Consider the following 15,464-nt stretch of genomic DNA (forward strand, 5'->3'; position numbering starts at 1 on the left):
CCAGCCACCACACGGGCTTGACAGAGCGAGGTCTTGGTCCAGTGGCAAGGATTAACCTAGATGACTGGAGACCAGCTCTGCTGCACGGACCTAGTGCGCACATATATCGCAGTGTGGGCTGGCCCGTGCTGCCCCAGGCCCCGAACTCACGCCTCCCCTGGGCCCCAATAACATCCCTCCACAGTCTCTCGCCGCTCCTTCGCTCCTGCAGCATCTGCCCACGCTCCAATCACCGACCTGGACCTTGCTATTCCGGGTACCACATAGATGAAGTAGAGACATGATGAAGACAAGGAGAAGAAGAAGATGAAGGCGAAGAAGGAACGGTTGGAAACACGCAGGACTTTTCTCAACATCCTGGGGGGGGGTTAAATGATTCATTTCTCGCTCAAAAGAATATTCTCCCCCATACACACACACACACACACACAATTTAAATCCTTGAAAGCAAATAGATAAATACAAGTGTCAGGGATCAGTAGTCCGCTGGGTGGCTCGACAACAGATAGAGCAATTATGGCTCAGTATCTCTCAGTCATCGTACAGCAGGACCTCTAACCCAATCAGTACACATTCGGCAGTGATGGTTGAGCTTCCATTATGATACAGCTAATTTTTTGTTTCTTTAAGTAACTTCTCCGAGTCAATTTCCTCAATTATATAATCAGCAATTCATACTGTTTAACTGATGAGGCAGTTTGTTATGTGCCTAACCCATACTCTATTTAACCTGGGAGTGTTCGACACAGCCATTCGTGTTCCATTCCCGAATACTGACATCTCTCATCTTACGGGAAAAATGCACTAAGAATTGATGTTACAGGATGACTGTTAATCCAAACATATTCACTTCCACATTGCACTGGTAATTAAAACCATTTTGTGTTTAAGTTTTTGCTTTACTCCGACAGCAGTATACCACTTAGCTTGTGTGTTCCCATATCTCCTTCAGTAGTATAGCTGTCTCAGAAGCTTTGCTTTCTTTCCCCTTTCCCCTTATTCCTTTCCCCTTCATCATCTCTTAACTCTATCTAAAGCCCAAGTCTGTCCTATACTTGGATGCCACTCCCATATCTGGGAATTTCCTCTCTCGGACTCCTGGACAGGATACAAGAAAAAGCCTGTCATTGATCCACCTTTAGGCTACAAATTCTGCATCTTCATCTCAATCAATTCTGATCTCTCTTTTATTGATACTACTGTTGTCAGTGCTCCTCTGAACTTTCCTCTCCTGCTCCTTCTAATCTGTATTCCATTCTACACTCATGTCCTCCCCTCGCCATCCTCAATGTTGAAATCAACATAAATCGCACCATTTTGTACTTCCATCTCATTCTTATTCAGGCGAATGAGGGTATGGGGCCCAGAAAAGGCGAGGGCCCAGGGGCAGCACGGGCCTGCCCACTGCGATATGTGTGCGCACTAGGTCTGTGCAGCAGAGCTGGTCCCCAGTTGTCCTGGTTAACCCTTGCCACTGGACCAAGACCTGGCTCTGTCAAGCCCGTGTGGTGGCTGGTGTGCAACGGTCACCACACGTTAAAAAAATCCACACACAGGCATCTTCCACCCCCTCAATTGGAGTTCAGGACTGGAACATCGGGTCCTTCACTGAAACATCTGTGAACTCGTGGAAGCAGGTCATCCTCGTTCGAGGGACCGCCTGTGATGATGACTCAGGACATCAGTAATGTGGAATTCCTTACCGCCCCCTTTCTTCCCTTCCTCCTAAAAGCTACAGGTTTTTAAAAGCCAAGCTGGTGTTACCTAACCAATATTCCCTGAGTTGCCTCCTCTTGTCCATCTTCATGGTGCCCTGCACAATGGGCCCTGGTTCTTCATCTGGGTCTTTGAATTTTTTTAATGTTCTATAATATTCGATAATCATGGCTAGAATATCGGTAGTGTCCCAATTTTGAAAAAGTAGCGGCAGGCGCTAATCATTCTCTCCTCCAACGATATTCAGCTTTAGCGCTCCAAGGGAGAAGCCGAGCGCTAAATCAAGCGCTAACCACTTCCCTTAAGGTGCGAAAGCCTGAGAGCGGGGCGGGAGCGGCAGAGTGTGAAACAATTTCAAGTGCTTTGATAACGGCATGAGAGGCTGCTCCCCTCATTCAATGATGCTGCACCAGCCAGTTGTCGGCAGTTCTGTGTTGCTATGCGACCTGCGCCACTGCCATTACAGTCCCAAACACTCTCCCAAAGTGGACGGGTTGGACATCTTGAATTAGTGAAACATGAAAAACCTATGTATAGGCACTGGACTGGTGCAAATAATAAAGGTCGCGCTTGTTGAAAACCATTTCCCTTTAATTACCGCTCCCCAAGCGGCCGGCCGAGTTCACAACGCTTCCTCTTGCTGTCGGCGCGCAGCGATACAGCCGGGGGCGAGAGTTAATGTTACATCCTGGGCAATGCGCACTTTATGACGTCACAATCCACAAGGCGCCAGAGGTTGAGACATTACGAGTTAGCACCAGCACTAAGCTGGCATTGTCGTTTGCAGGCGTTGCTGTATTCGCCGCGACTCGGTTGCTAACCCCTTTGCGCCATGTTAGTGCCCCCCCCCCCGCCCAGGCATTAATGGGAGATGTTAACCTACCGAATTTTCACAGTTTATTTTCTGGTGCCTGAAACACTGTCACTGATAACTGGGCTATGAACCTGAAATAACGATGGTCATTCAGGAGTGAGTTCTGAGTGGGAGGAGAGCCATTCCAGAAATCAAACGGTGGGCAATCAGTCTATCTGGCATTCCCACAAATCGTCATGTGTTCAGGTTTAAGAGGGCAGGACAACGGACACCGAAGTACCTTGGCATGTAGGCGCTGCAGAGCTCCACGCTCCAGTCAAGGCATCGCAGGTTAGAGATGAAGGTCCAATAAGCTTGAGTCCGGCATGACATTCAAAATGGATGGATGTTTTACAGAAGAAGAAGTGTGCCCTTTCCACCTTGGGAACTTCTCCACAAGGAGTTTCTGTGCAAAACAGCAAGACACAACTTTAACAGCTATTGCAATACTAACACACTGCCCAGCATCCTTTGGGTGCTGGGGAATACAGAATCAGAGCAGGGTGTATATTGGTTGGGACATACATCAGGCGGCTGTATACCGGGCAGGCTGTATAACTGGTGGGGTATATATTGGGCGGCGTGTAGGACAGGCGGGTTTATATCAGGTGGGGTGTATAGTGTATGTAGGCACCTTTAGTAATGACTCCACGAGGCAGGGTATGATACTTAAACTGTGCAGACCTGTAGTCTTTTATTTGCAGCTCCTGACTGCAGACAACAAGCTGTGTGTTCCTTTTTATGCTGGGTTACCTGCAGTGTGCAGGTAACCCTTAGGTCTCCAGCAGCAGCACCCTCTGGTATACAGGTAAGGTGTGTACAGTGTAAGGGTACATTCAGTGTTGCATAACAGTGTTACAGACATCACACAGTAAACAGGCATGCATACACAACAGGGTGTATATTGGGCGGGTGTATATCGGGCAGTGGGTATATCGGCCGGGTGTATATCGGGGAGTGTATATCAGGCGGGGTGTATATCGGGCGGGTGTATATCGGGTGGTGGGTATATCGGGCGGTGGGTATATATCGGGGGTGTATATCGGGCGGGTGTATATCGGGGGTGTATATCGGGCGAGTGTATATTGGGGGGTGTATATCGGGCAGTGGGTATATCGAGCGGGTGTATATCGGGCGGGTGTTATCGGGTGGCTTGTATATCAGGCGCGGTGTATATCGGGGGGGTGTATATCAGGTGGGTTTATTTCGGGCGGTGGGTATTTTGGGCAGGATGTATGTCAGGGGGTGTATTATCGGGCAGTGGGTATTTCGGGCGGGTGTATATTGGGCGGGGAGTATATTGGGGGGTGTATATCAGGCGGGGTGTATATCGGGAGGGTGTATATAGGCAGTGGGTAGATCGGGCAGTGGCTATATCGGGCAGGGTGTATATCGGCGGTGTGTATATTGGGCGGGTGTATATTGGGTGGGGTGTATACCGGTGGGGTGTATATCGGCGGGCTGTATATCAGCGGAGTGTATATCGGGCGGTGTGTATATTGGGCGAGTGTATATTGGGGGGTGCATATTGGGCAGTGGGTATATCGGGCGGGTGTATATCAGGCGGTGGGTATATCGGGGGTGTATATCGGGTGGGTGTATATCGGGGGTGTATATTGGGCGAGTGTATATCGGGGGGTGTATATCGGGCAGTGGGTATATCGAGCGGGTGTATATCGGGCGGGTGTTTATCGGGCGGCTTGTATATTGGGCGAGGTGTATATCGGGGGGATGTATATCGGGTGGGTTTATTTCGGGCGGTGGGTATTTTGGGCAGGATGTATATCGAGGGGGTGTATATCAGGCAGTGGGTATATCGGCCGGGTGTATATCAGGGTTGTATATCAGGCGGAGTGTATATCGGGCAGGTCTATAACGGGCTGGGTGTGTAAACAGCAGGGTTTATAGTGGGCGGGGAGTATATCGGGCGGGGCGTATATCGGGCGCTGGGTATATCGGGCGGGGTGTATATCGGGCGGGTGTATAGTGGGGTTACATATTGGGCAGTGGGTATATCGGGCGGGTGTATATCGGGCGGGTGTATATCGGGTGGTGGGTATATCGGGGGGGTGTATATCAGGTGGGTTTATTTCGGGCGGTGGGTATTTTGGGCAGGATGTATGTCAGGGGGTGTATTATCGGGCAGTGGGTATTTCGGGCGGGTGTATATTGGGCGGGGTGTATACCGGTGGGGTGTATATCGGCGGGCTGTATATCAGCGGGGTGCATATTGGGCGAGTGTATATTGGGGGGTGCATATTGGGCAGTGGGTATATCGGGCGGGTGTATATCAGGTGGTGGGTATATCGGGGGTGTATATCGGGGGTGTATATCGGGCGAGTGTATATCGGGGGGTGTATATCGGGCAGTGGGTATATCGAGCGGGTGTATATCGGGCGGGTGTTTATCGGGCGGCTTGTATATTGGGCGAGGTGTATATCGGGGGGATGTATATCGGGTGGGTTTATTTCGGGTGGTGGGTATTTTGGGCAGGATGTATATTGGGGAGGTGTATATCAGGCAGTGGGTATATCGGCCGGGTGTATATCGGGGTTGTATATCAGGCGAAGTGTATATCGGGCAGGTCTATAACTGGCTGGGTGTGTAAACAGCAGGGTTTATAGTGGGCGGGGAGTATGTCGGGCGGGGCGTATATCGGGTGGTGGGTATATCGGGCGGGGTGTATATCGGGCGGGTGTATAGTGGGGTTACATATTGGGCAGTGGGTATATCAGGCGGGTGTATATCGGGCGGGTGTATATCGGGTGGTGGGTATATCGGGGGGGTGTATATCAGGTGGGTTTATTTCGGGCGGTGGCTATTTTGGGCAGGATGTATGTCAGGGGGTGTATTATCGGGCAGTGGGTATTTCGGGCGGGTGTATATTGGGCGGGGAGTATATCAGGGGGTGTATATCAGGCGGGGTGTATATCGGGACGGTGTATATAGGCAGTGGGTATATCGGTCAGTGGGTATATCGGGCAGGGTGTATATCGGCGGTGTGTATATTGGGCGGGGCGTATATCGGGTGGTGGATATATCGGGCGGGGTGTAGATCGGGCAGTGGGTATATCGGGCGGGGTGTATATCGGGCAGTGGGTATTTCGGGCGGGTGTATATTGGGCGGGGAGTATATCGGGGGGTGTATATCAGGCGGGGTGTATATCGGGAGGGTGTATATAGGCAGTGGGTATATCGGGCAGTGGGTATATCGAGCGGGTGGATATCGGGGGTATATATCGGTGGGGTGTATATCGGGGGGGGTGTGTATATCGGCAGGGTATATATCGGGCAGGTGTATATCGGGCTGGATGTATATCGGGCAGGTGTATATCGGGCTGGGTGTATATCGGGCGGGGTGCATATCGGGGGGGCTGATACGGTACAGCTCGTTTTGCGCTATTGCCCAGACTATAAATCTTACCCAATGTCTATGGCTAAGGTGGAGAGGAAATTGGGAAAATGATTTGCTGCGATGTTCGGATTTGTGATGTGTGTTACCGACAGGTGATGCCCCCTGCCGGCCGTGCGACGTGGGAAATCGCCCCCCATTTGTACAATGCGAGTGTTCCACAGGGTAGCCTTTCCTCGGTGTCTATTTATAGGTTCTTGGTGATGAAAGTGTTTATCTGAGGTGAGCCCTCTACTGTCGAGGTGTGATTGGAGCATAATCGTGCATTGCTGGTGGATTTAAATCTCAAGCTGTGAGATGGGGTGAACTCCGAGAGGATCGCTTCTCACTAATGATCTTATTTAGAATCCAGCAGCTGCAGCCCACTATTTCTCTTTGAGAGGGTGGAACAATCTCATTGCTTTGGTGGTTTTTACCCAGAACGCTCCGCGCGATAGAATTGAATAGAAACTCTGAAACTCCCTGCCTAAACCGAGACTGAAGCCATTGTTTCTGGTCCCTGCCACAAACTCCGTTCCCCAGCCACTGACTCCATCCCTCTCCCCAACGTCTGTCTGAGGCTGAACCACACTGTTCGCAACCTTGGTGTCATATTTGACCCTGAAATGAGCCTTTGACCCCGTATCCGCAGCATAACTAAGACCGCCTATTTCTACCTCCGTAACATCGCCCGTCTCCGCCCTTTGCTCAGCTCAAAGAAACATAGAAAATAGGTGCAGGAGTAGGCCATTCGGCCCTTCAAGCCTGCACCATCATTCAATGAGTTCATGGCTGAACATGCAACTTCAGTACCCCATTCCTGCTTTCTCGCCATACCCCTTGATCCCCCTAGTAGTAAGGACTACATCTAACTCCTTTTTGAATATATTTAGTGAATTGGCCTCAACAACTTTCTGTGGTTGAGAATTCCACAGGTTCACCACTCTCTGGGAGAAGAAGTTTCTCCTCATCTCGGTCCTAAATGGCTTGCCCCTTATCCTAAGACTGTGACCACTGGTTCTGGACTTCCCCAACATTGGGAACATTCTTCCTGCATCTAACCTGTCTAACCCCGTCAGAATTTTAAACGTTTCTATGAGATTCCCTCTCATTCTTCTGAACTCCAGTGAATACAAGCCCAGTGATCCAGTATTTCTTGATATGTCAGTCCTGCCATCCCGCGAATCAGTCTGGTGAACCTTCGCTGCACTCCCTCAATAGCAAGAATGTCCTTCCTCAAGTTAGGAGACCAAAACTGTACACAATACTCTAGGTGTGGCCTCACCAAGGCCTGTACAACTGTAGTAACACCTCCCTGCCCCTGTACTCAAATCCCCTCGCTATGAAGGCCAACATGCCATTTGCCTTCTTAACCGCCTGATGTATCTGCATGCCAACCTTCAATGACTGATGTACCATGACACCCAGGTCTCTTTGCACCTCCCCTTTTCCTAATCTGTCACCATTCAGATAATAGTCTGTCTCTCTGTTTTTACCACCAAAGTGGATAACCTCACATTTATCCACATTATACTTCATCTGCCATGCATTTGCCCACTCACCTAACCTATCCAAGTCACTCTGCAGCCTCATAGCATCCTCCTCGCAGCTCACACTGCCACCCAACTTAGTGTCATCCGCAAATTTGGAGATACTACATTTAATCCCCTCGTCTAAATCATTAATGTACAGTGTAAACAGCTGGGGCCCCAGCACAGAACCTTGCAGTACCCCACTAGTCACTGCCTGCCATTCTGAAAAGTACCCATTTACTCCTACTCTTTGCTTCCTGTCTGACAACCAGTTCTCAATCCACGTCAACACACTACCCCCAATCCCATGTGCTTTAACTTTGCACATTAATCTCTTGTGTGGGACCTTGTCGAAAGCCTTCTGAAAGTCCAAATACACCACATCAACTGGTTCTCCCTTGTCCACTCTACTGGAAACATCCTCAAAAAATTCCAGAAGATTTGTCAAGCATGATTTCCCTTTCACAAATCCATGCTGACTTGGACCTATCATGTCACCTCTTTCCAAATGCGCTGCTATGACATCCTTAATAATTGATTCCATCATTTTACCCACTACCGATGTCAGGCTGACCGGTCTATAATTCCCTGTTTTCTCTCTCCCTCCTTTTTTAAAAAGTAGGGTTACATTGGCTACCCTCCACTCGATAGGAACTGATCCAGAGTCTATGGAATGTTGGAAAATGACTGGAATCTGCTGCTGAAGCCCTGATCCATGCCTTTGTAATCTCTAGACGTGACTATTCCAACACACTCCTGGCTGGCCTCCCACATTCTACCCTACGCAAACTTGAGGTCATTCAAAACTCGGCTGCCCGTGTCCTAGCTCGCACCAAGTCCCACTCACCCATCACTCCCTGTGCTCGCTGACCTACATTGGCTTCCGGTTAAGCCATGCCTCGATTTCAAAATTCTCATCCTTATTTACAAATCCCTCCATGGCCCTCGCCCCTCCCATATCTCTGTAATCTCCTACAGCCCCACAACCCCTTGAGATATCTGCACTCCTCTAATCCTGCCCTCCTGAGCATCCCTGATTATAATTGCTCAGCCATTGGTGGCCGTGCCTTCTGTTGCCTGGGCCCCAAGCTCTGGAACTCCCTACCTAAACCTCTCCCCCTCTCTCTCTCCTCCTTCAAGATGCTCCTTAAAAGCAACCTCTTTGACCGAGCTTTTGGTCACCTGTGCTAATTTTTAATTATGCGGCTCGGTGTCAAATTATTATTGCATAATACTCCTGTGAAGCGCCTTGGGACGTTTCACTATGTTAAAGACGCTATATAAATACAAGTTGTTGTTGTTGTAAATACTGCCGGGGCCTGGTGCGTGGACAAGGCTCAGCGCTGGGGCTCAGAGCCTCCCTGGTAAAGTGCAACATCCCCACCGACACCTGGGAGTCCCTGGCCAAAGACCATCCGAAGTGCATCCGGGAGGGCGCTGAGCACCTCGAGTCTCATCGCCGAGAGCATGCAGAAATCAAGCCCAGGCAGCGGAATGAGCGTGCGGCAAACCTGTCCCACCCTCCCTTTCCCTCAACGACTATCTGTCCCACTTGTGACAGGGACTGTCGCTCTCGTATTGGACTGTTCAGCCACATAAGGACTCATGTTTGGAGTGGAAGCAAGTCTTCCTCGATTCCGAGGGACTGTCTATGATGTTGATGATGAGGTCGGGAGTGCGGGGGGGTAGTTGGGGGTGGGTTAGGGGTATGTCTCGCGGTGGCTCAGTACCGGCAGTCGGGTGATGGAGACGGGATGGGGGAAGGAAGATTGCGGAGCAGCGGGAAGGTGGCGGGGTACATGGGCAGCAATGGAACAGGCGGTGAAGCTTTGTAAACACCCGACGTGGGTCTCAGGCTCCGAACAAGAACCGGCAGGTCCCGCTTTTGCCTCACTGCTGACGAACAGGACCACCTCAGGAAAAGAAAACCTGCACCAGAAATACTCAGCAATGTTTATTGATGTCCTATCCCTTTTCCCTTCGCATGGAGCTCCGAACAAATAAATCTCCGCAATCCTCCCCCTGCAAAATTATTACTTAAACCAACCTGCGATATTATTATACATTATTATTAATAAACCAATCCAGAGTTTCACAGATTCCACACATTTATGCGATATTGCAATATTTATTATTATATATTAATACATAAACCACCACAGTTTTATGCGCAGAATGTCTCTGCACTGCTTCCAGTTCGTTGGCAGCAGCTTCCGGTCCGTTGGCAGCAGTCACTCTGTATCAGAAATACTGGTTGGATCTGTAAATCTAATATCAATTACCTGTATAAATACTGCTCTCCATTACTGTCACCAGGAATGCCACTGTCTGGTTTTTGAGTAGGCTGTCCAGAAATGTTTTATATGTAAACCAGATGTAAAAAGATTTAAAACTTAAAAGTTAATTTTTCCGCTTACTCCTGATGTGGACCGCATCAGTTACTGAGGCCAGAACAGGGTGTTCAATGAATTTTCATCGTCAGGAAAGCGAACATCAGAACTCAAGGCATCATCCCACCCCCTGCCTTGTCCTGATCTCACTCCCTGTTCTCCCTCGATCGCACCTCCTATCATACACTGGCCCTTTCCCCTACCTTGCCCCAATCCCATCCAATGCCTTCTTCTATCCAACCCGTGCTTTGCCCTGAGCCCACCTTCCCCTCCCCCATTCCATCTCTTGTGCCTCACCGAAATCCCCCCTCCCCAACTGGTTTTAGAATTGGTAAATAGCGGCTGTCTACCTGTGACCTCCCTCCAAGGAGACAGATTGAGTGATGGGATTGCAGGGCTGTTACAGAATACAAAGTCGTTGGGATATTGGTTCCTTGAGAACACATCCACTGGGATTCTCTGAATCCTGGTGCTGTCACATAAGATTCTGGACAGGGTGACTTTGCTCAGCGCTTCTCTCTGCTGGCTGGTAAACACACCTTCGTTTTCCCACCAAAACCTAATGAGAAAAATACAGCACAATCAGGATGTTGGGTGTTGCAAGTCGTGTTTATCGATGTCTTTGTGATGACGATTGTGCATGATAATAAGAACATAAGAAATAGAAGCTAGTTTACTTTAATAGTTTATCTTCCCTTTCTTAATCATTTTTTTTTAGTCATTCTCTGCTGGCTTTTAAAAGCTTCCCAATCTTCTGTCCTCCCACTAGTTTTGGCCACTTTGTATGCCCTTGTTTTTAATTGGATACCATCCTTTATTTCTTTAGTTAGCCACGGATGGCTAGCTTTTCTTTCCCACCCTTTCCTCCTCACTGGAATATATTTTTCTTGAGAGTTATCTCCTTAAATGTACGCCACTGTTCATCAACCGTCCTACACTTTAATCTCAGTCCATTTTAGCTAACTCTGCCCTCATACCTTTGTAGTCTCCTTTATTTAAGCTTAGTACGCTAGTTTGAGATCCAACTTTCTCGCCCTCCACCTGAATTTGAAATTCAACCATGCTATGATCACTCATTCCAAGGGGATCCGTTACTAGGAGATTGTTTATTAATCCTGTCTCATTACACAGGACCTGATCTAAGATAGCCTGCCCCCTGATTGGTTCCATTACATTGTGCTCAAGGAACCCGTCCCTTATGCACTTGATGAACTCTTTCTCAAGGCTGCCCTGACCAATTTGATTTATCCAATCAATATGGAGGTTAAAATCACCCATGATTATTGCCGTTCCCTTTTTACAAGCCCCCACTATTTCCTGGTTTATACTCCGACCAACAGAGTTGCTACTGTTAGCGGGAACTATAGTATAAGCCCACCTGTGACTTTTTCCCCTTATTATTACTTATCTCCACCCAAATTGTTTCAACATCCTGATCATTTGAGTCAGTATAGTTTCTCACTATTGCAATGATTCCATCCTTTATCAACAGAGCTACCCCACCTCCTTTTCCTGTCTGTCTGTCCTTCCGGATTGTCATAGGTCTGATTCCCACGTTGTGGTGTGTCAGCTGATCTCAGTCTGGATGGTAGTGGGGTGCTTGAAGCAAGAATCAGCTTGACTATCCCTGAGGCAGGGAGAAGAAAATTGTCTGTAAGGTGCGTGGGTGGATTTGAGGCGAGGACAGGAGGTGGCTCGGTTGTGATGTTGCCTGTGCTCAAATAGGTTGCCAGCATTCACTGTTTCTGCTCACAGATGAAGAATGGCCATTTGCGCAGGGTACTTGTTCCATAGGGACTGCACCGTAGCAAGCGTGCATCATCAGGATAGGTGGGGAAGAAATTGGAAACAAAAACCTGAAATGTTTCGGAATAATTGGTGCAGCGCGCGTGCAGTTGAACATTTAGTTTTCAGGTGGTTCCTAGAGCTTAACTCGGACGTTTCCCATTGGGATGGCACTGGCACTTTAAACCTAAGAGAGTTGCATCCTCTCCCCTATTAAACCCCTAAAAGATTGGTCACCTCACTCAGAGGGGCCATTGGATAGTTGGTGTGGGAAATAGAAAATTGTCACAGCAGTTCAGTTTTGGTGCACGCTTCTGAGACTGGGATATTTTGTTGGTACTTTTACTCTGCCTCTAGTTGTACATGACCCGGGAATGCTTGAAGCTGATGGGGTGCCGCAAATGGAAAGTGTTCCATTCCACAACACTAACATCCTGTATCTTGATAAACTGATGGAAAGTGATACCTGGAGGCTGAGGATGAAAACACACACACTTGTAAATCCAGCAGTCACTGCCTACCAATACTGGGTTGCAAAAAGAAAACCAGGCAGTTTCACACCTCTGTGTGGTGGGGCCTTCAATGGGATATGGTATGTGTCCATGTTGTGATCAGGAAGGTCCTGGTACCTGCTGTGTGCCAATTGAGGGTTGAAACCTGCACTCGACAGTTACCTAATGGCCAATCGCAGTGTGGGCTGGCCCGTGCTGCCCCTGGGCCCTCGATGTAACCACCATTACATAGCTTCAGGGACTTTACAGCCCAGGACTGTGTGCGCACTAGGTCCATGCAGCAGAGCTGGTCTCCAGTTGTCTTGGCTAACCCTTGCCACTGGACCAAGACCCAGCTCTGTCAAGCCCGTGCGGTGGCTGGTGTGCAACGGTGTGGAAGAGGGTCATCCTCACTTCGAGGGACTGCCGGTGATGATGACGAATGGCCAATCAGTGAATACCCCTCTGGGGTGTATTGGTGAAGACTGTAAGCCGAGTCCCTTTGCGGTGGAAGTGGTTCCGCGATAACCCGTTGACGATGGGAGACCAGAACCTATCAATCCATTGTAACACACTCGATACTCTAAGGAACTGAGCTATGCAGATGTGCACTATTGATGACTCGCCAGTGAGCCTGGCTCATTAATAATTGGATGTAGAGGGGTAGATGTGGCTCACGTTTAACCTATAGGGAATGCACAATGTCTCCCTTTTGGAACACACCCCAATGCCCCAAATCCAGGGAGTTTGGGCGCCCCCAGGAGCGTCTGTCACTGAGAGTTGAGATTCTTCCCATCAGCTTCCGATAATCATGAAACTTAATGGATAGGGTGGTTCTTGTCAGATGTACAGTACGTCCAGGAGGGCGCTGAGCACCTCGAGTCTCATCGCCGAGAGCATGCAGAAACCAAGCGCAGGCAGCAGGAAGAGCGTGCAGCAAACCTGTCCCACCCTCCCTTTCCCTCAACGGCTATCTGTCCCACTTGTGACAGAGTCTGTGGCTCTCGTATCGGACTGTTCATGTTATATATTGATGTGTGTATCGTCCTGGTACCTTAAATGTAATATAAGCACAATGGTACACCACAGAGGGCGCTGTGGTGGGAAACCTGGAAGTGCCTGCAAGAGGCAATATAAAAGGCTGACCACCACACCTGAGAGGCACTCTGGAGCTGAACAATAAAAGACTAAGGTCACAGCAGTTAGATTTACACCAGACCGTGTGGAGTCAGTGATTTGTGTGCTACATACACCACATTGGCGACAAGGAAGCGGACGAACTCCACGCAACCATGGCTACTCTGGGCTCGCTAAATGATTGGGAGGCCTTTACGGAAAGGCTCGAGTACTACTTCACAGCAAACGACCTGACGGAGGACACGGATGCAATGAGAGATAAGCGTAAGGCGATATTGCTCTCCAGCTGTGGTGATGAGGTTTACTGTCTCGTCAGGGATTTGCTGGCACCCGGGAGCGCCAGGGACAAGTCATACGAGGAGCTGACTGAACTCATTCGTGACCAGTTGAAACCGAAGGAGAGCATCCTCTCGGCCAGATACAAATTTTACCATCACTGCAGACCCGAGGGCCAGGATGTCACCAAATATGCTGCGGACCTCAGGAGACTCGCGGCGCCGTGTGATTTTGATGCACACCTTGACGAGGCTTTGCGGGACGTTTTCGTTATGGGGATTGGCCACGAGAGCCTCCTTCACAAGCTGCTGGCCACGGAACGCACAGTCACTCTGACAAAGGCCATCGCCATCAGCCGGGCACATATGACCTCGACTTGCAGCACCAAACAAATAATCCACACAGTCTCGAACCCGGCAGGGACTGTCCATAGGATAACGCCCACCACGGACAAAACTGCAGAACATGGCTCTGCCCGGGGCAGAGAGCACAGACCTCGGGGTCCTGGAACTCAGAGTCCGCTGAGGGGGGCCAATCAAGCAGCACCATGCTGGCGTTGTGGAGGAAGCCATGGGGCTCACCGGTGCAGGTTTGCGGAGTACACGTGCAATACCTGCCACCTGAAAGGCCACCTTCGGCGTATGTGTAAAAGAAATCAGACTCACCATGTGGCTGAGGAGATGGGGGATGATCCACTGTTCAGCGAGGAGCAGGCAGAAGAAGATGAGGTTTTGGGACTGCACACGTGTACTGACGATTCGCCCCCAGTGATAAGGAAAGTAAAAATCAATGGAGTCCCTGTGAGTATGGAAGTGGACACGGGCTCGGGTCCGTCATTGATGAATCGGAGAACTTTTGATAAACTGTGGATTAACCCAGCTGCGCGACCCAAGCTGGTCCCGGTCACGGCGAAGCTGCCTACCTACACCAGGGAACTGATACCTGTTCTCGGCAGAGCGATGGTGCAGGTATCCCATGGGGACGAGGCGCACGGTTTACCTTTGTGGGTCGTTGCAGGCGGTGGGCCGACACTCCTCGGCTGGAGATGGATGGGGACGGTCCGTGGGAGCTGGGAAGACTTCATTCCTCCACAGGCTGCTGTGCCCCGGGTCCCCAGAGAGCAGCGCCGACCGAGCTGGAGCTGCAGCCTCAATCCCCCCCACAGGCAAGCCCCAGGCCCGGACCTCACACAGAGACCCTGCAGCCTTAATCCCCATAGGCAAGTCCCAGGCCCGGACCTCACACAGAGACCCTGCAGCCTTAATCCCCATAGGCAAGTCCCAGGCCCGGATCTCACACAGAGATCCTGCAGCCTCAGCCCCTACAGGCAAGCAGCCCTGCAGAGAGGGGCCTAGTGGGGGGGGGGGTGGGGGGTGAGTTGGCGGGGCACTGCGGGCGGGGTGCGAGGGATCCAGGATGGCCGGCGGATCGGAGGGACCCACGCAGAGGGAGAGTCGGGCGGTGGCAGCAGCTGGAGGTCGGCGGCCACGGCGGCTGCGGGGGAGGCAGCTACGGAGGCCGCGGGGGAGGCGGCTATGGCGGCGGCTGGAGAGGCGGCAAGTCATGTGGCAGCGGAGGGGAGCGGAGGCTGCAGCGGCGGAGGGCATCCGGAGCGGCGGAGAGCAAGATGGCGGCGGCCTCGGTCCAGAGCAGCAGAGCATCAAAGATGGCAGCGCCCAAGGAGAAGCCTCGTGGAATCTTCCCGCATCAAAGATGGCGCCTTAAAAAGGACATGCACCCGGGAGTCTTAAAAGGGCCTTATCATGTGGTGGTCCCCACAAAGGACTTCTGTAAGGCAGAGCGAGTCGAAAATGAGCTATATTAATGTGAGATGGCAAATTTATAATAAGAATTAATATTTTTTAATGATGAATGGCCACTGTATTTGTGTAA

General features: G+C 50.3%; 1 protein-coding gene across 1 annotated transcript in view; it reads right to left on the reverse strand.

The window, feature by feature from the left end:
- epx (eosinophil peroxidase) overlaps positions 1–15,464 on the reverse strand; it is a 158,668-nt gene that overhangs the window by 7,532 nt on the left and 135,672 nt on the right. Inside the window, exons 13-14 of the mRNA XM_070898665.1 lie at positions 10,233–10,441; positions 2,811–2,975 (exon numbers count right to left, since the gene is read on the reverse strand). Of these exons, the coding sequence (XP_070754766.1) occupies positions 2,811–2,975; positions 10,233–10,441 (374 nt within the window). The remainder of the gene's footprint in view (positions 1–2,810; positions 2,976–10,232; positions 10,442–15,464) is intronic.

The sequence above is a fragment of the Pristiophorus japonicus genome, chromosome 14 (assembly GCF_044704955.1).
Source record: "Pristiophorus japonicus isolate sPriJap1 chromosome 14, sPriJap1.hap1, whole genome shotgun sequence".
Lineage (NCBI taxonomy): Eukaryota > Metazoa > Chordata > Chondrichthyes > Pristiophoridae > Pristiophorus > Pristiophorus japonicus.